Here is a 21,561-nt window from a genome sequence, read left to right on the forward strand (position 1 = left end):
GTTTTAGTAGAAAGTTATTTTAAGCTTCTTAGTGGCTTTTCATTGTACAATTTACAATTTAAATGAGCAAAACTCTGGATTATGCCATGTAGTGTACCAGCTCTGTGTCCATATGGCATATCGTGAAGCATTCACGTTGAGACCAAGCATAGCAGAACACATTTAATGTAAAAATAGTCATAATGCATGATATAGAAGAGCCATATACAGAACATAAGTAATGCTAGTCCAAATTGAATGATTGGAGAATGTGTGGGCTGTGGAAACCTACAGTACAAGTAGAACAGCAAGATGACACTTTTAGTGCAGGTCTAGTTATTCTAAAACACACTCAGATTCATAGACATAGGAATGGATGAGATATAGAGCATTGTCGAAACACTTCGCTGCTGTACACTACAAACAGTTAATGATCCTGAGCAAACAGAATGTACAGGGTTTATCAGCATTGATTATGAGTACTGATGAAGACGTGTGCTTAACTAAAAGACTAAACTATCATTTGAATATTGAGTTTACAATAGGACATTTCATAACAATATAATAATACACCAAGCTACTTGTCAAAGAAAATAATTTTTTGGAAGACATTTGCATAACGTATTGCTGTGCAGAGGATGCATCATCCCTGAAATGCATCAAGCTCATCAAACAAAATCTGCTGGTTGATACATTTTCCTATTTTCATCAAAAGACAGAATACACAACAGTTTTTTGGGAGAGGGGGTGGTGTAATGACTTTTGTATAATAAGTTAAGGCTCTTGGGAAGCCATGTCTGACAGTGTCAAGGATTGGCTGAACTTGATAGTGCTTTCTCTTGACCAAAAAATAAAGATTAGATGGAAAATGGGCCTAGAGAAACTTTTGCAAAGCTGAAAAAGCCCATGGAGCTCTTTTGAAAATCCAATATTTTTTTCCAATATTTGAACATTTCATACCCTTTTCAACGTAAGGCCTGGAAGAAATAAATGGAGGACAATCAGTTTTGATGCATTCACAATAGCAATGCTTTGTGGCTTTGAAGGAGCATAATGCCATGGAGATGTGCAAGTGTAGCTGAATGTACAGAGCATTACACAGGTCAAACCAATTCTTTTAGGATTTTTGCACTTTGTTTAGTTCATGGCTTATTCAACATGCTTGCTTGAACGGTTCTTAGATGTTCTTTGTATCGTGAACAAGAAAAACTGTTCTATGCAAACCTCATCTTATAGCGAGACTAGTCACAGACTCATAACCACAACATCTGCTTTGCAGGTGAAGGGTATTTCTCATGCTATTTCTGAGTAGGGAAAAAGGCTTTCTTGAATGTGACTGTGGTCAGTAAACAAAGGGTAAGTGAAAGTTGTTTTGTTCTTTTAAATGTATGTCAAATTATTCTCCTTCTGAAATGCTGTCAGAGCTGGACTACATCTAAGAAATGCTGTCAGAGCTGGACTACATCTAAGAAATGCTGTCAGAGCTGGACTACATCTAAGAAATGCTGTCAGAGCTGGACTACATCTAAGAAATGCTGTCAGAGCTAGACTACATCTAAGAAATGCTGTCAGAGCTAGACTACATCTAAGAAATGCTGTCAGAGCTGGACTACATCTAAGAAATGCTGTCAGAGCTGGACTACATCTAAGAAATGCTGTCAGAGCTGGACTACATCTAAGAAATGCTTACTCGGCTAGTTGTGATGCTTCAATCAAACCCCACAAACACCTGCAGAGTGCAGACACACACATACCACACCGTATGCATTTAGAATCTGTTTCTCACTATTAGCAGCACCAGCTACTAATTGAATTTCATCAACTTAAACAGATTGGGACAATTCTGATTGAGTGAACCAGATAACACAAAATGAGATGGAGGCGCTAATTACACAGGTGTTTCTGTACAGCCTGGAGCCAAGCCCATCCCCAGTTGATGACATCACAGCGGTAAGGTTGAGTGGAGAAAGACAGTGCGCATGCTGTTTAGACAGACCCAGTTATTTCAACACTACTTGATCGTGGGTGTAATTCACACACACTCACAACAACCCTTGTTCCCTCATGATAACGCAACAAATGAATAGCCCTGTCATGCCGAAGAACATAATGTCCACCTCCCCCTCTCCCCTGACCTCTGCCAAAAAACATCCTTTCTCTGTAATGCAGAGTAAGAAATAAGCCAGCCAGCACCTCGGCCCTAAAGCTTTTGTTCACGGGGCACAATTGATTTCCATTTAAATGAAAGTAGAGCCAGGGAGCGATGGTGGAGCGGCCCTGTACTCAGTATGAATGAAACATGGGCATCGTGGGTATTTCCCCACTCACATCCCACCCTACCTACACTTTATTTTATCCTCTCTATCCCCCGGTCCCCATCCCCATCCCCGTCCCCATCCCTGTCCCCGTCCCAGCACTATAAGCCATTAAAATCAGACTTTCCTCAGCCATCCGAGAGCAATTTACAATCGGTGATGTGGTTGACGTTTTGAACAAAAAAGAAAAAGAGTATTTCAAAAAGAAAAAGAGTATGTGGGGAGTTGAAAAGAAAACATCATTCACTAAAGTTGATTAATTCTCCACCTCAAGTGAATGTTCAAACAGACCTGATTGGCTTTTTCCACCCATTTCTTTTACTTTTTTCCCCTTCAGAGGTTGAGAAGATGGGAGAGCTTTATCTTTCAACTGTATTTTCTGTTGTCACGAAGAGGCCAAGGACAGGATATGTCACAGAGTTGAATGGGGAAATTTAGAGAGGACTGGGTTGGTTTAGGGTGGATTAAACTTGTTTTTCTCATGCAAAGAAAGCCTGTTCTGAATGCACCAAATCAACTCTGAATACAGTTTAGTTTAGCGTCGGAGCGGAGAAACCTGTCGGAACAATTGCAAATGACTTTTAGCAATACTTGTTTTTCTTGAAAAATATGCCATTGGACAAAAGGTGTTTGTCACATTTGGTCACATTCATTGGCTTCAGGGTTTTTCAATAGAATCCATTGACAAAACTTCGGTTCCAAATGTTGCTATGTGTCCCAAGCATAAAGAGATAATCCGTAGTTGAAACAATAAAGCGTTCTCTACCTATTTTGGTAAAAACCTGAGGGATGGGGCCGGAGAAATATAACCATTCTCAAATTCATAGGCTATGAGCGATGGATGCAAGGACTGACTATCCGTGATATCAAAATCATAGTTTTAACCATGTTTTGAGGCTATATAGCATTTGTTTAAACATACTTTGTTTGCTAACATTGGCATAAAACAAGCTTATGTTTTGGGTTCTGATGGGGCACGACAGTTGAACTAAGCTGAGGCATATATATTATTCAAGAATCAATGAGTACATCCAGAAATGGATTTAGCAACTGCAGAATGCCCTTTTAAATATACACACATACTTTGGGATACGTGGCACAAAAATGAACGAGAGCCCAAATATAGGAAACTAAGTTACACTGGCTTTGGAGGGGACCCATGACACAGTAACAGATGGTCCCAGAGAGGAGAGCAGTAGGGAGTGGTTCAGTAAGAGCAGGCTGGGGTGGAAAGTGTTCCCTTCCTGAGTCAAAGGTCAGTATGTTGTAGAGCTCCTCCCCTGCAGGTGTCCAATGGGACTGGAGCTCATCTTGTGGTTAGACCGTTCCTTTCATTCCCTGTTCTGCAGGCACTGAGTAGACCCTAAAGAAAGGAGAGAAGAGAAGAGTGAGAGAGGAAAATGTACTATACCAATCCAAAAAACTGCTGGGACTTTACACATCTGAAATATTATTAATTCACTACTATAAAATATTAAAAACATACGACAGTGATATTTAATTCCATGTTAAGAGTTTATGGGGGATATATCAATTTAGAAACATTGGATGTACTTGGGAAATGTACAGACTACAGCATATAAACATTACATGTTTTGGAGAATTGGGGATTACAATTTTTGAGATCCTTCCCATAAGACAGCCTGTTCACGTTCGCACATGGAAAGCAGGTAGCTACAATCCTTGTTTGTGGGAATCCAGGAAAAGCATGTTGGTTTATAGCGCGCTGCAGGGGTTTGGCGTGCTACATGGCGACTGCATTACCTCCACACATCCCCTCCCCAGGTGGGACTTATGGCCTTGGCAAGTCTCCCTGTTGATCCAACAAGCCGAGGGTTGTTGTGTGAATAAGCCTCTTTTCAGCACACCTATCACTCAACACACAACACAGCCAGAGCTAACTGCAGCCCTAGGAGCCAAGCGTTAATCCTGCAGAGGATTTTAACCCCTTTCTCTTTCTAAGCCTGCATCATCAGATCTATAGCGCCGAGGTGGCTCCGTGCTAGGTAAACTCTCTAACCTCTATCGTTTGCTAGGTCACGTAGCATCTAGCATGGGACAAAGGAAACTGATTACTCTGCAGAACGCCAGCGCCCAGCACTCAGCACAGTTACACAACCCCAAAGACAGACCCAGAGAAAGAAAGAAAAAAAGAAAGAGAAAGAAAGAGACAGGTAGAGCTCTCAGTTACCCCCCCCCCTTCCTCCCTCAGAGGCCCCAGGAGAATGACTAACTGACTATATCTCACTGTCTGTTCAACTGGTTCAGGCTGTTCTCTGTGCTCTGATTGTTGTTGTCAGATAATGTCATCATACCGTAGAGACAGAGCTGGGATTTACTGCTCACTGTGCAATGTGCTTCATACACTAGATTTCTATAGATGTGTTATTCCTGCTCTGGGCTCTGGGAGCAGGCTGGGTCTTGCCCTGTAGGGGTCATGAAGGGCAGACCGCTCTCTCTGCATTATTGTTGACAGTTGACAGGGTGGGGCGAGGTAGAGCAGTGGAGTGGGCTGGATGGCTTCAGGCTGTGCAGGTAATTGCAGCACAAGTCCAGACGGGCTCGACGGCTCAGCGGCTGGGTGGATCTGCTCCTCCTGATTGAGTTTCGCAACCTCAGCAAGAGTTTGTCTGGTTTTACATGACGCTGGCATGATGCCGTAGCAGAGCGTGTTGCCAAGCCAGCGGTGTGGTGGATGGACTGACTGTTACTCACTCGACTGGTTCTGTCGCTTCCTTCCAGTCGGGCAGGCAGTCAGGTAGCGGGGGACTAAGTGGAACATCTCTGAGAGACACTGATTTCTATTATGTCTATTATCTAAAAGGCCTGTTTCTCTTAGGGAAAGTAAACACTCCGAGGGGAATAACATGGAGAGAAAAGGCAGAGTGACTTACAGTTCAAAGTGCTTTAAAAACTCTAATTTAACTCAATTTCCATAACTGCTCAATGGAATCCCTCATGGACAAAAATTGCAGCCCTGATGGTTTTATCAGGAAGATTGTGTCAGTGGAGGAATTAGGGGTACTAGGTTACACTGAGACAAAATATGCACAACATATTGTAAGACTTTCAGTCAAACAGAGTGAATGGAGACGTGTGGCCTTACCCTTGTGGTCGGTTGTGCATGCGGCGCCGGACCAGCACTATGGCTGAAACCAAACACAAAAGGGAAACGGTCACCACATTTCCTCCTTGCCGCAAGAGAATAGTTCACATTTGCTTAAGTATTAGAACTTACATGACACCCTGGAAGTGGAGTAAATCAGGTCAAGTACCTGACTCAGGGACCTGAAAGCCGTAGGCCTGCGACTTCAACAAACCACTTTTCTAAAGGTTGCTACATCTGGTCCCTGATCAAACCATCAATAATAATGTGCCAGATACACACCCTGTAATGTGTTGTGAGGTGTGAAAAGAGGTCTGCCAGTCAGGTAGCCTGTATACCTGGTCTGATATTGTCTCAGTCTTATTTTGACTTTTAATCCTTACCTACTATCACTGCGATTGACAGTGCCACCACACTCACGGCTACGATGATGACAATGGTAGTAAATCCATCTGAGAGCAGATAACACACGACAAAAGGAGTTGATGGTTGCAACACACTGGGACAAAATTAACATACAAACTTAATTTACACAATTATTTTAGCATGACATGGCTAATGTTCATACAAACCAAGAAGTATGAATTTGCTAAAATATTTACTTTTAAATGGATTTATTGCACATTGAAATTACAGTTCATCAAATAAGAAGGTATTTATGGGCCTACTGACATGCAGAAATAAGGTTACTTAAATTCTACATACTGTAAAAGTAGAACAAGTTGTAAACAAAGTTTTTCCTACCTTCCCCTACTTTTTCTCCTGTTGCCTTGTTTGTGTCCACAATATCATTAGTTTCAGGTTCGATAACCACGTAATCATTCCTGAGATTTGGGATCACTGAAACAGGCAAGAACACACCTAATTATTCTCCGACCTCCATTTCAGAAGGATATCACCAGTACAGACACATATAAATAAACATTCATTCATCTGCTCACTGACTAATTCTATCACTGTCTGATCAATGTGGCAGAGGAGGAACAGAACTGGCAGATTTAACAGATCATCATTCTGATTGGATCGATTTCACTCCCAGCCAATCATTAAGCATTCAACATTCACTCCTGGATTTTGATGAGGGGGAGGAAGAAGGGCTTCGGCAGTGCGGCTCCTCTCCTGGCCTGCCTGAGAGAAGGTGCTTCTCCAGAAGATGTGGCCTGTGGGGCAGCCCTCCCTGTACTAAATAGCTTTATAATTATATCAAAGCAACATCATGGGGAAGATGAAGAGTGACAGCTAGCGATGCCGAGAGGAAATGAGAATGCCAATGTGGATTAGTGCCCTGACAGGGGGTGGGGGGGGGGCGCTACGTGACTATCTAGCCTAACTTCTGCTTGATGGATACACAGGGGGGGTTCTCCCCACAGATAATTGATTCCATTCTGGGGGTAATGATGAGGGGAATGGTTGTGTAACAGAGGTGTGATCTCTCTTACTCTGCTGACTGGGCTGCTTGCCCATCACATTTCTAACAGGTCACGAGTTAAAGGGTTAAACTCACCGTTTTGCTTGAATAGATCTTCATCGTCTCTACCTGTGGGACATTCAGAACAGAGGAAGTTGGAAAAGTCCAGTCAGCATCAATATAAAGTAGCTTGTATTACATTTACAGATTAGCCGTAGTTGCAGCCCATCACATTTCTAACAGGGCACGAGTTAAAGGGTGAAACTCACCGTTTTGCTTGAATAGATCTTCATCGTCTCCACCTGTGGGACATTCAGAACAGAGGAAGTTGGAAAAGTCCAGTCAGCATCAATATAAAGTAGCTTGTATTACATTTACAGATTAGCCGTAGTTGCAGCCCATCACATTTCTAACAGGGCACGAGTTAAAGGGTGAAACTCACCATTTTGCTTGAATAGATCTTCATCGTCTCCACCTGTGGGACATTCAGAACAGAGGAAGTTGGAAAAGTCCAGTCAGCATCAATATAAAGTAGCTTGTATTACATTTACAGATTAGCCGTAGTTATATTACTGTGCTTCATTTGAGGGTTCACTCATGGAACATTATCGGATCATCACGGTACTCCTAAACATAATCATCACTTTTGTCAAATTTATGAAAATGTTTTCATATACTCCTGATTTCATGCTACTTGTGATTTTGTCCCCTTTGGTTTCCAGATGAAGATGTATTCCATACCTGCTGCGTCTGCTGATCCTTCACTCTCCTCTGAGGAAGCTGTATGGGAATAGAGATGGGGAGGTGTCACGTCCAGGGTGTGATTTTGGGTGGGTATTCTATGTTCTATTATTTATATTTCTATGTTTTGGCTGGGTAGGGTTCTCAATTAGGGACAGCTGTCTGTCGTTGTCTCTGATTGAGAACCTCTTCTTTTAACTACCGTGACAGGAGGATGGGACCAGATTAACTCACAGCAGCTTCTTACTGTACATCACTAAGGTTGTTCGTTACATCTCTGCACTACACTGGAGCAGAGCTACTCTCCTATGAACTACTACTGTGGGATATACAGAATGATTGAGCTGCCATCCATTCAATGATATACTCACTCATGAACTCCATACTTCTGTGGCTAGGGCATTTAGCTCATGGTAAAGGTAGCCATCTTAATATTACCAGTTTCAGAGTTTTGTGGAAATAACTAACTATACCTGTAGATAGATAGTAAAACACTACTGTAGCATACACAGGTTCATATCTTCTTTATGTTGAACTGTGGTTTATATAATGTGTGTGTATTCTTTCCTCAACATATACTTTAATTTTTATATTTCCCCTTTATTTAACCAGGTAGGCTAGTTGAGAACAAGTTTTCATTTACAACTGTGACCTGGCCAAGATAAAGCAAAGCAGTGCGACAGAAACAACAACGCAGAGTTACACATGGAATAAACAAGCGTACAGTCAATAACACAATAGAAAAAAATAAAGTCTATATACAGTGTGTGCAAATGGCGTGAGGAGGTAAGGCAATAAATAGGCCATAGTAGCGAAGTAATTACAATTTAGCAAATTAATACTGGAGTGATAGATGTGTAGATGATGATGTGTAAATAGAAATACTGGTGTGAAAAAGAGCAGAAAAGTAAATAAAAACAATATGGGGATGAGGTAGGTAGATTGGGTGGGCTATTTACAGATGGGTTATGTACAGCTGCAGCGATCTGTTAGCTGCTCAGATAGCTGATGTTTAAAGTTAGTGAGGGGAATATAAGTCTCCAGCCTCAGTGATTTTTGCAATTCGTTCCAGTCATTGGCAACAGAGAACTGGAAGGAAAGGCAGCCAAAGAGGTGTTGGCTTTTTGGATGACCAGTGAAATATACCTGCTGGAGAGCAGGCTACGGGTGGGTGTTGTTATCATGACCAGTGAGCTGAGATAAGGCGGAGATTTACCTAGCATAGACTTATAGATGACCTGGAGCCAGTGGGTCTGGCGACGAATATGTAGCGAGGGCCAGCCGACTAGAGCATACAGGTCGCAGTGGTTGGTGGTATAAGGGGCTTTGGTGACAAAATGGATGGCACTGTGATAGACCACATCCAGTTTGCTGAGTAGAGTGTTGGAGGCTATTTTGTAAATGGCATCGCCGAAGTCGAGGATATGTAGGATAGTCAGTTTTACGAGGGTATGTTTGGCGGCGTGGGTAAAGGAGGTTTTGTTGCAAAAAAGGAAGCCGATTCTAGATTTTATTTTGGAGATGTTTAATATGAGTCTGGAAGGGGAGTTTGCAGTCTAGCCAGACACCTAGGTATTTGTAGTTGTCCACATATTCTAAGTCAGAACCGCCCAGAGTATTGATACTGGGCTGGTGGGCAGGTGCGGACAGCGAACGTTTGAAAAGCATGCATTTAATTTTACTAGCGTTTAAGAGCAGTTGCAGGCCACAGAAGGAGTGTTGTATGGCATTGAAGCTCGCTTGGAGGTGAGTTAACACAGTGTCCAAAGAAGGGCCAGATGTATACAGAATGGTGTAGTCTGCGTAGAGGTGGATCTGGGAATCACCCGCAGCAAGAGCGACATCATTGATATATACAGAGAAAAGAGTCGGCCCGAGAATTGAACCCTGTCATACACCCATAGAGAATGCCAGAGGTCCGGACAACAAGCCCTCCGATTTGACAAACTGAACTCTGTCTGAGAAGTAGTTGTTGAACCAGGCGAGGTAGTCATTTGAGAAACCAAGGCTGTTGAGTCTGCCGATAAGAATGTGGTGATTGACAGAGTTGAAAGCCTTGGCCAGGTCGATGAAGACGGCTCTACAGTACTGTCTTTTATCGATAGCGGTTATTATATCGTTTAGTACCTTGAGCATTGTCGAGGTGTACCCGTAACCAGCTCGGAAACCGGATTGCACAGCAGAGAAGGTACAGTGGGATTCAAAAGGGTCAATGATCTGTTTATTAACTTGGCTTTCGAAGACTTTAGAATGGCAGGGCAGGATGGATATAGGTCTATAACAGTTTGGGTCTAGATTGTCACCCCCTTTGAAGAAGGGGATGACGCAGCTGCTTTCCAATCTGTAGGGATCGCGGATGAAAGGAAAGAGAGGTTGAACAGACTGGTAATAGGGGTTGCAACAATGGCGGCAGATAATTTTAGAAAGAGAGGGTCCAGATTGTCTAGCCCAGCTGATTTGTAGTGGTCCAGGTTTTGCAGCTCTTTCAAAACATCTGCTATCTGGATTTGGGTGAAGGAGAAGCTGGGGAGGCTTGGGAAAGTAGCTGCAGGGGGTACGGAACTGTTGGCCGGGGTTGGGGTAGCCAGGAGGAAAGCATGGCCAGCCGTAGAGAAATGCTTATTTAAATTCTCGATTATCGTGGATTTATTGGTGGTGACAGTATTACCTAGACTCAGTGCAGTGGGCAGCTGGGAGGAGGGGCTCTTGTTCTCCATGGACTTTACAGTGTCCCAAAACTTTTTTAGTTAGAGCTACAGGATGCAAATTTCTGTTTGAATAAGCTAGCCTTCGCTTGCCGGCCTGAGTGCGTGTTCCTGACTTCCCTGAAAAGTTGCATATCGCGGTGACTATTCGATGCTAGTGCAGTCCGCCACAGGATGTTTTTGTGCTGGTCGAGGGCAGTCAGGTCTGGAGTGAACCAAGGGCTTTATCTGCTCTTAGTTCTACATATTTTGAAAGGGGCATGCTTATTTAGGATGGTGAGGAAATTACTTTTAAAGAACGACTGACGGGATGAGGTCAATATCTTTCCAGTATACCCAGGCTCACAGAGGTTTTTTAGGGAGCGTTTGACAGTAATGAGGGGTGGTCGTTTGACCACGGACCCATGGCGGATGCAGGCAATGAGGCAGTGATCACTGAGATCCTGATTGAAAACAGCAGAGGTGTATTTGGAGGGCAAGTTGGTGAGGATAATATCTATGAGGGTGCCCATGTTTACAGATTTAGGGTTGTACCTGGTGGGTTCCTTGATAATTTGTGTGAGAATGAGGGCATCTAGTTTAGATTGTAGGACTACCGAGTTGTTAAGCATATCCCAGTTTCCGTCATCTAACAGAATGAACTCTGAAGATAGATGGGGGGCAATCAATTCACATATGGAGTCCAGAGCACAGCTGGGAGCTGAGAGGGGTCTATAACAGGCGACAACAGTGAGGGATTATTTCTGGAGAGATTCATTTTTTAAATTAGAAGCTCGAACGGTTTGGGCATAGACCTGAAAAGTATGACAGAACTTTGCAGGCTATCTTAAGTATCAGGCTAGGTTCTTCTAAGCAGTTTTCCACGTAATATTCTGCTATCCCTGGAAGCTATAGGACTCAGAGAGAGACGGTGTATATTTCTTGTGTGGAACACATACAGGCATAAAAACAATAAAAAGGTGATCTGTGTGATTAGATCTTTGTCAGTGTCTCAGTGTCTGCTGCCAGAGCATTGTGGGAAGGTGAGAACATGTGTTACGTACCAGCAGCTCCTTGCAGAGTCACAATCAAACACAGAAACAGTAATCGCAACATCTTCCAATGCTGGAGGGGAGAGAAGAGAAGAAACCAAGTTATAAATTCTGGTCATTAATATTCTGCTATTGATGTGTGTGAAAATGAAAATCTTCCCAGTTTGAAAAAGCGAAAGTGAGATGGCGTGAAAGAGTCATCTATAGTCTGTTGTTGAGGCTGTCTGTTTACTCAAACATTTAGGTTTACCTCAGAACCACAGGTAGTCAATGGAAAATGACAGGTACCGGGAACTTTATCTTCTGCAATAACGACACAGACTATCATGATGACACAACTCCATACAGGTGGCACAAGCACTGCCCTGATGTTAAAGGATGATGTATATCTTGTCTCAGGGGTAGGGGTGGATGTAAACTGTGTTTCCCAGTGCTCAGCAGAAAGTAAACCTGTCCCTCTCTAAACACTCAGTCTCAGCCAGCTGGCATGAATTGCCTTTTAAACACTTTCCCCTTCCATCTGGGTAACGGTGTGGGACTGTGTGTGACTCGATGTACTTTTACATTTTGTATTGTGTGATTATGTGTACTGTGTGTGTGTGTGTAACGGTTTGAATGGTGTGTAAGGCCACAGTGCTTTGTTCTAACCAGCCATTATTAATCATTAGGATTTACGTCGTGTCAGCCATTAAACTCTGTCACCCTCCGTTTAGACACTAAAAAGTTATTTGTAACTAAACAAATATTGAAGTTTCTGTCGGCTCCACTTTGGAAGATGGCCCAACAGTCACATTCGTTTTGTCTGGCTGTGAGTGGGAGTTTTTCCTGCCGCCTTCTTGAGAAACCTCACACTACTTCCTGGTGGCAGCGGGCCCAGAACAGAGTCTGTTCTATTCCTCTATTCGCTCATCTCCCCAACACACAGATGTGGAACACAGCTGTTCCTAGCTAAACAAAGCCTCGACAACCAGCTGGCCAGCCGCAGTACAATTGGCTGTATTTTTAAAATGGGCCCAGGCTTGGGAATGACCTCTTCCCTAGTCTATGTCCGACTGGACGGATGACGCCTCGGTGCTCAAATATAACACGGCTCCCTGGCACGGGCCCAGAAGCCTCTGCTCTACCAGGGAACCAGGGTTGGAGTGGTGGGAGAATTCCCCCTTAGAGAACTGGAGCAAATACTGCTGCTACTGCCCTCCCTCTCATTGTCAGCGATGCCCATTGTGTACAGGGACCCTACTTCCTTTAGCTAATGACTACACTACTATGTGAGGGCTCTGGGAAGTGAACGGAGGTGAACTGCATTGTTGGGACATTGGACAGGCTGTACACCAGGAGTTTCCACCATCCTCCTACCCCCTATCCTCACTGCCCTCTACACCATTAATATGTTACTGAAGTCCAGTTGAGCTTCCAGTTAGGACAGTGTTGCCGTACATTTGTTTACCATGGCAGTGTTAAGACTTCAAGAGTCAAGGCAACAGGTATAAATTAGATTGTGGCCCATAGACTCCTGAACCATAATGGTGAGGGGAAGTCAGTAAAAAGAAAGAGGGAGAGGAGGACTATAGTGGTGGCGGGGGAGGGAGTGGAGAGTAACTGAGTCTCCTCCATCTCAGTTCACTAGTTCAACAGGGGATTTGATGCTTGAGAAAGACCTGAGGATCGGGAGTCTATGGGCTATAATCTCATTTGTACGTGTTCGCCTTGGCTCCAGAAGTCTTCACACTGCCATGGTAAACAAATCACCATCCTGGAGGGCCGCAGAGGGAGATAGGGAGAAATGCGTGGACTGGGCTTCTTAATTACCAGGCTTGAATAAGCAGGTCATGGAGGGAGACATATGTTAGTTTAAGGTGTTAATCAGGTGACAGGAGAGCGACTGATTTCAGAGGGAGACCAGTGTGCTGCGTTCTGCTCACGCCTCACAGAAGGCTGCAGTAAATCTCTCAACAACCTAAGTAGCAGCCCCAAATAAAATCTCCCTCTGTATCCAATCTAGTTTAGTCAGAGATGCTTTGGGTGAAATAATAAGCTGATACAATTTGGAAACATTTATCAACACAGTCCATTGCCTTAGAATCAAAATGCCTCCTGCGAGATGGTTTTATTTCTCTACATTGGGTAATATATTCTTGTATATTTGAATGGCGATTGAATTTGCGTTGGTATCCATGCAGGATTTTACTAGACCCCAATATGCACCTTATCATAAGCAGTGGCCTCCCAATGAAGGAGAGAGAAGAGGCCTGCCCAGAAGCCACAGAGCTACAAAGATCATAGACTATCATAAATCTATGCATCCTAAATCAAGAGTGCAGCACTAAGCGGAAGCTGCTTCTGCAACCTACACGTAGTGTACAGAACATTTGGAACACCTTCCTGATATTAACTCCCCCTTCTTCCCTCAGAACAGTCTCAATTCGTCAGGGCATGGATTCTACAAGGTGTCAAAAGCATTCCACAGGGATGCTGGCCCATGTGGACTCCAATACTTCCCTTTGGGTGGTGGACCCTTCTTGATACACACAGGAAACTGTTGAGTATGACAAACCCAGCAGAACTGCAGTTCTTGACACACAAACCGGTGCGCCTGGCACCTACTACTATACCCGTTCAAAAGCACTTCAATCTTAAATCTTGCCCCTTCACCGTATGAATGGCACACATACACAATCCATGTTTCAATTGTCTCAAACCTTAAAAGTCCTTATGTAACCTGTCTCCTCCCCTTCATTTAGAAGGATTGATGTCAATTTAACAAGGTACATCAATAAGGCATCATAGCTTTCACCTGGATTAATCTGGTCAGTCTGTCATGGAAAGGTGTTTTGTCAACTGGCCTAGTTTTTCTGCCATTTGTTTCCCTTGTGTTTTTTCCCCAGCACACACGCACGTTGAGCAGAGCAGCATACCTCACTGGCTAAGCCCATCACATAGAACATCTTGATCTTGTTTACAGGGTTTCATTCTGAATGATAACACTCCCCACCAACAACACTACCACATAATCCAACAAACACACAAATAAAAATAATGTGCACAGACATATACATACATTATTTCCATACAGGCAGCTAGGTGAATAAATGCCACTATCTCTGTCTCTCACGAACACACACTGCCGTCATGACTGACGTGAGTGAAAAAAACACTGATGTGTTAAGATAGCTGAGAAATTAGGGGAGAGAGAGACAGAGCGAGAGAGAGAGAGAGAAGCTAGATTAAAAGTTTGTCATACAGCACAGTAAGAACAAACAGACATAAATATAAAAAGAGAGCAAAAGAATAACAGACAGAATGAACCAAGTGAGCAAGAGAGGGGGAAAGGGAGAAGGAGAGACAGAGAGAATGCTACCAGATGATTTGTTATTCAATGCCATTCAATTGCAAAATGTGGTAGCTCTGCTTTCTATTGTTCAGTGAAGGGAGAAAATATTCATATTGAAATGTTTACTCAACTGTCCCCTCCACAGAAAACGTTTATCTAGGTGAGTTGAATGCAAATAGATTCTTTCTGGAACCCATAAACAACAAATGTCCCTTACACTATGGCAACAGGCCACAAATAGCAATTATGGAGCACGTAAATACGCACATAAACACAAACAATACAGTCAGAGCACATTACCTGCTATTGAGAGCATGCACACAGGTTGCCATGAAGCAATTCAGCACCAGGCAACATAAGAGTGTGGCATTGGGCTGGCTGCGTGTGTGAACCAAATGAAAAAATGAAACCCACATTAGCAAAGTACACAGAGAAGATGTGACCATCCCTTTGCAGACATGCAAAACCAAATGGAACATTTTTAAGAAGGCTCGAGATTCTGCTGTCTGTCTGCCTGAGTGTCTGTCTTAGCATCTGTCTGTCTCTCTGTCTGTCCGTCCGACCACAGGAACAACAGACACCTGAGACAGTCACAAGACTAAGGAAGTGATTCTGACATGATGATTGCCACTGTGCTGACTGCCACTACCACCATTACTGAAGTATAGCACAATGTACATGTGATGTGGTTGGCCTATGGCACGCTAACTTGCGTAGCAGTATTATACAGGATTATACTGTGTCTCTTTCAGGGAAACTTTAATACTATTCAATTAGACAAAACATCTTCAACAGCCATCTGATGGAGAGATGCTGCTGCTGTTCATTGTTTTGTTAATGCAACAGCAGACCAGTGTTTTCCCTACACCTGTAAAGCTGTGGCCGGCTCCTCAGCCTAGCTCTGTTCCCTAAGAGAAGAAGTCTTCAAGTGATTTCAATTGAAACTATTAGAAGACTTGTATATTGACTTATGAGCCTTTGCATCCTGCCTGAAAAATAATCTAGTGTAAACACTGACCTAGACAGTGAGATTGAAAAACCTGAGGTTTCAAGCCCACTGAAGGATTTCAGTATTCCATGTTCATCCGAGCCTCTCCATAATCTAGACCTTCACAGCTGGGACTCACATGCCTCTCAGAAATACACTTGATTAAAACAAATGTTTGAAATCTTCTGCCTTGGCTGCTATGTGTACAGACTTCTCCCACCAAGTTTAAACCATTTGATGTTGATGTGGGGCCCCACAACTCTTTGGGGGGAAACTTGAGTTAGTATAGTAGAACTAAAGGTCTCTAAAAACGGAATTGTTCGATCTGAGAAAAAAAATGTGGTCAGGCACACACAGGCACACCAGACACACGTGTGTACAAGACAGGAAGTGAGAAAATGACTGCCTTGTCTGTGTTTCATGCTAAGTCATAAAGCCTGACTGTGTGATCGCTCCTTATCTGTCTGATGCAACAGCCCTTATCAACACAACTGGTTATAGTCAAAAGCTCAGACCATAAACCTGCTTCCTTTTGGGACTAGTCTTTACATTTGAATTGCAAATGTAGCTTTACTGTAACTATATAGAGTGTATCATATAAAGGGCAGGGAGGCAGGTAGCAGCCTATAGGTCCAATGTTAATGACTGCTAATAAACAAACTTGACAAAACACTAGTATCACCTCAACTATGTGTTTGAGAATAAATATACAACATTTTTATAACTGCTTCAGAGTTTCAATCCATACACTTTTTGTATGAGAACTTTCTGTGATTCATTATCATTACACAGTTAGGACAGCTCACAAACAATGCTTAGGTTCAGTAGCCTGCCTGGTGGTTGGAAAAAATATTCCCAATCTTAGTCATTAGTTGTCTGATAAGATAGTTATAAAGACAAACTCGTTCTGCTTGGCAGCTGTGCAGAAGAAAATACAGTACACTGCAGTGCACATGGAGGGTGAATGGTTTCTGTTCCAACTGAGAGCAATATTGCCAAGACAACAAAACACATACCAATATGCCTATTTAGCCTAGGTAGAAATCCATAATCCCCTTTCCTCCAACTTTCACCAAGGTTTTTGATCTCATATGAAAATGATCATAAAAGATGCAAAAAGATGTTCACCTTGTTCAGGTAGCCAACACATTACAGAATCTGTGCAAAGGTTTCCTGGTGGCCTATGTAGGCAAGACTGAGGCTACTGTAGACTAATTTATCATGTTTGTATTAATATATCAGCCCCAGACAACCAACAACAGAACACAAGCTGACATTTACTCAATTTGTGTCGAGACATTGCAAGACCATTTAAACTAAATATTTAAATAACACAAAAATGTTTTAAATAAAGCATTTTCATGTTGTCAACTTCCATACTCTCTTCTATAATGTCATAGTCTATAAATGATAGGGTTGTCTTAAAATTATAAATTTGGGTCTGTCTGCCGCCCACTCAAAAGGTACTCACCTACACTGACTTTCTGCACCGTGCGACTGGCTGTGTTTCACAATAGGCTATTATGAGACTAAAATGAACCTGCAAGATGTTCACGCGCCGGTGGCAGGATGCACTGTGATGCAGCAAGGGCCAAGTTCAGGGGAACTTGTTCGAAACAAAAAGGGAATTCACTAGCGATTTGTCACATCGCTTAGTAGAAAGTAATAGCCCTAATACGTCATTGACATGTTTGTGCAGATGTTTTACAGGGAAGATATGAAAAAAGCCCCTTGTGTTACTGTCAGCCTAGGCCTACACAATACACAGACATATATGCGCGCAGCAGTTGTCTGGAAGTTCTTTTTCCTTTGCAATGTTCTGAATTGAAAGCGCTATCATTTGGTTGTAATATTGAAGTCAATTTGACAGCCCTTCTTCGACAGAGAGAGGTATTACAGGGTGACACGTAGTCATGTTGTTCCCTCCATGAGCTCACACTCATCTGTAAATCTGGGCTAATTAGGGCCAGCTTTCAACACCTTACCGGTGTTCGAGAGCATCAAATACGTGATGCATTGTGGGCAAAGTGTCACTGTCTGACTGATCTATAAACAATAATGAATAGTTATTTATAATGCAAGGTTATTTGTAGATCAGTTACCAACTGTAATTCAGTCCATGGCTGCGTTTTCTTCTCACTAATTGTTATTTTGAAAGTGAAAAGATCTGATGTGATCTTAGTGAGAGAACAATCAGAATTGGGCGACCTGTGCAAATGCTTCAATTATCATTAATGATGATCATGTGTGTGAATTTGGGGTTAGCAGCGTATTTCTTCAGCAAATACGACCATTTAAATACAGTTGTTTTTCTGTTAATTTGATCCAACTAAACAACTGTTTTTGTTCAGAACAGTTACGTTTATGTTGCTGTTCCAGATGTAAGTACTGCATCTCTCTTATGGTTTAGCAAGCCTTGGCCTGTTGTATATTTCCATACAATGTGTATGTGACTTCTATGTGCAAGGTCATTGAAAAACTCTTGAAATAGTAGATTGATGGAGCCCTTCAGGTAATTTCTGTGTTTCCTCGTGGGCCCTGGACCAGTGACACAGGCGGTCGCCTAGGGCCCCGGCTGAGTTGGTTTTTTTTGTGTTTTTTTGTAAAGAACTCAGTCGGGGTCTCAACTTACTGTTGAGCGTTAGAGTAGTAGAATACACAAGGTGCAATTTTGAAACTTGGTTGGGCATCAGTAGTTTCCTATTGTTTTGAATCACTGAATTAGCCCGTGTCAGGTATAAAAAAAGTATGTATAAATTGGTAAATTCGTTTACCCAGCTATCTAAACTTGTAGTAATAATGGCTGAATTACTGACTGGACATGTCAAGAGGCCATGAGGTGTGGACCCCCAAAAGGCTACGCCTGGTTCCCTCATGCTGCCTTTACCTGTTAGGTGTGCCATCCCATGTCATTCCCATCATTGTGACTCAAGTGAAATATCATCCTGTTTGATCATGCAAGACAAAAGTCATAGGTCTTGGCCCAAGCCTTGGATTGACATGCAGGCCAATTACTGTATGCCAATACTGAGTTGTAAACCTTTTATTAATAAGTTATACCATAGCTACTTGAGATGTTTTTGATAGATGGGGCCCCTACGCTACAAGACTAATAATCAATTTATTATTTAATTTAAAAAAAAAATGTTTTTATTTAACTAGGCAAGTCAGTTAAGAACAAATTCCTTTATCTATTTACCTTACTTAAAGGTATCACTTGAATAGACTTAAAATGGGACTGCACATAATCGGGAAAGGGCAGGTAAACTAACATGGGTAAACTAACATGAAATACCTTGTGAAATATCTCATGTAATTCACATGTGCAACATACTGTTATGTTGCCTCTCCCTTAAACCACTCAAGACTCAACAGTTGAGTAACTATTTGTATAGTTTTGTGTTATTAGTGAGGTGGGGCTACCTGTGTCTCAGTTCTTGAGATAATGAAGACATTGACCTCCCTGGATATTGTGCCAGCCTGCCCTGGCTAGTGGATATTCTATCCCTTAGCATAGTGCCATTTAATGTCATGGTATTGCTGGGGGCACCTTCGTAGACTCCTAATTAGGCCCTTCTCTCCCATTGGTTAATCAGGTGGTCATGAGTCCTCCAATGGAAGCTTGCAGCCATCTGACAAGCAGTGCTAGATTAGTGCATTGTCTGGCAGCTTATAATGGTTTTTGATATGCAGAATGTAAAGTGTTGAAGCTACAGTTTAGACAGTCACCTCTCTTTCCTCTCTGTCTCATTCACATTGGTGTTGATTAAAACTAAGCTATTTAGGATTGTTGGCAGCGCATTAACTGAGGTTAGGGTTTAAATTGAACATACTTGTTAACAGAGCACCTTTGTCCGTAGGCTATGCTTTAGGGGATGTCCATATTAAAACAAAGCTTTTCTGTAGTGGTTCTCCCTCTTTAAGAATTATAACCCCCTTGTTGACTGTCAATCCTGAACTAGTCTTGATTGAAAACACGGACCTGTGTTCTTACAAAATAAGTATTGCAGAGTTTTATTTAATTGCTCATGCAAAAAATACTAAAGCCGTTTCTTCACAGCCCCACCGCCTAAATTATACAAGACAGTGCTGAAAGTGGATAATTGTAATGTAGTTAGCCTTACAGATGACATCTCTTTATCAAGGCTCTTGCTATGATCTAAGTTTATACTGGAAAGCATCACTCACCTCAAGTCGTGTTGACACTTCTAGCTGTGCTGAGTTGATTCGAGACCACTGCGATGTTTTGTTCCACTGTTGTTGTGATCCCTGGCAACATGGGAGCTTCCTGAGAATGTGCGCACAGGTGCACACTACACAGAGGTCAGGAACTAGGAACTGTGCTCTGAATTCTCTCATTGGCTGCTGAGCCAGGTGCAATCTGACACCTGCCCTGATAGTGTTATCTGTTTTCCAGTACTTGCACACTGCTCAGTGCTCTTAGCTTGACGTGAAACATATACAGTAGGTTTTACTTACAGGTGAGCAGTGTGAGCTGGGACAGTAATCCTTTTTCTGCAAATGCAATGTTCCAACATTTAGTTCCATAAAAAAAAAGATCTGCTCTCCTCGACTAGTGTTTGTACAATGTATAGCTTTTTCAGACTGAAGAAATGTCATGAGCCTCATTTTAGATTTAACATGGGAAAGTCCTATAGCCTGATCCTCCACATAGGTGCTGGAGTTCAGCTCCAAAACCCTGTCAGGGATTTGCTCTCTGAAGTCTGTAGGTGTCGCGACAGGTTACACATGCTCATAACAGGACATTGACAACTTCACTTACGACCTTGTTGACCTGAAGCCAGTTTCTAACTTGGAGTCTGACTTTGTTTTCCCTCCCCTGACTAATGTTAACATGAACTATCTAGCCATGTGTGAAAAACAAGGTATGTACTACAACTAGAGACGAGCTCATGGCTCTATAGGTAATTTCACTTTTCAACCTTTTTAAGAAAATACAATAAAAAATGTAGTTTCTTCAGGCAACATAACCACTGACTACTTTGTTTTTGTATCTGCAGATCCCTGTGAGTAGATGCACTGTGGACTTCACAAGCTGTGTGTAAAGAAGGACGGAAAGCCTTTCTTCGCTTCAGAGTCTAACATCTGCTCTGTATAGGGGATTCTTACTACCGCACCTTCGTCAGTAGTAACACTTTTCCGTGATTGTGGCTAGTACATGTCCATACTGTCTTGTTGCTTTTGCAGATCAATAGTCAGAAGAGGAACCTGCCCCTAGCCCTGGCCGCCGGCTCTCTGCCTTTAAACCATAGCAGCTCCAGCGTTGTCTTGGAAACAGACTTTGGCCTGATGCTGCGGTATGACTGGCATCACAACCTTGAATTGGAAGTGGCACCGGAGATGTCTGGTTCACTGTGTGTTCTCTGTGGACACTACAACCACAATGCAACTAATGACATTGCCAGCCCTGATGGAACTGTAGCGGCTGTGGACTTTGCGCTTCGCTGGAAAGTGGACTGCGCGCCCCATGTCCTGTGTGCAGTACAGGCCAAGTGAACTCTAAACCTGCATTGAGTTCAGTTTCAGGCTGCTGCAGAGCCGCGTCCATGTTGTTCCTGAACAGGACGTAGCTGCTGCAAGGCCGCAGCTGCAAGGCTGACCAATGTGCTGCTGATGGAGCTCCTTCTGCTGTCTGTAGGTCGATGCAGGCCTACTCTGACATATGTCAGAGGCCGGCTACCTCCCAGTGCAAGGACGGCTATCTGCTCAGTGGCAGCCATTGTGTCCCAGACAGCAGGTGTGGCTGCAGCCATCAAGGTCTCTACTACCTCCCCAAGGAGATGTTCTGGATGGACCGCCAGTGTCGGAAGCAGTGCACCTGCCAGCCTTCCTCCATGAATGTCACCTGTGTTCAGGCCCAGTGTCAGGAGGACAAGGTGTGCAAGATTCTGGCTGGGCTACCATAAGGAAGGGCTTAGGGTGTGCACAGCTCAAGG

The 21,561-nt window shown here is 43.0% G+C and overlaps 1 protein-coding gene across 6 annotated transcripts; it reads right to left on the reverse strand.

Moving 5' to 3' along the window:
- Positions 1-147: 147 nt before the first annotated feature.
- On the reverse strand, positions 148-19,978 carry LOC135522026 (uncharacterized). 6 transcript variants are annotated; one of them, XM_064947908.1, is made up of 10 exons: positions 19,793-19,978; positions 11,298-11,358; positions 7,550-7,588; positions 7,251-7,283; positions 7,078-7,110; positions 6,905-6,937; positions 6,145-6,240; positions 5,784-5,852; positions 5,401-5,443; positions 148-3,657 (listed from the first exon to the last, which is right to left on the reverse strand). In XM_064947908.1, the coding sequence occupies exons 1-10, from the start codon at positions 19,961-19,963 to the stop codon at positions 3,612-3,614; spliced, it is 624 nt and encodes a 207-aa protein (XP_064803980.1). In that variant the 5' UTR covers positions 19,964-19,978; the 3' UTR covers positions 148-3,611. The 6 variants fall into 6 exon arrangements, with proteins under 6 accessions (XP_064803980.1, XP_064803981.1, XP_064803985.1 ...); XM_064947909.1 differs by having other exon boundaries at positions 6,905-6,933; positions 7,074-7,110; XM_064947913.1 differs by lacking the exon at positions 19,793-19,978 and adding an exon at positions 17,076-17,182.
- Between the last annotated feature and the right edge of the window lie 1,583 nt (positions 19,979-21,561).

The sequence above is a fragment of the Oncorhynchus masou genome, chromosome 30 (assembly GCF_036934945.1).
Source record: "Oncorhynchus masou masou isolate Uvic2021 chromosome 30, UVic_Omas_1.1, whole genome shotgun sequence".
Lineage (NCBI taxonomy): Eukaryota > Metazoa > Chordata > Actinopteri > Salmoniformes > Salmonidae > Oncorhynchus > Oncorhynchus masou.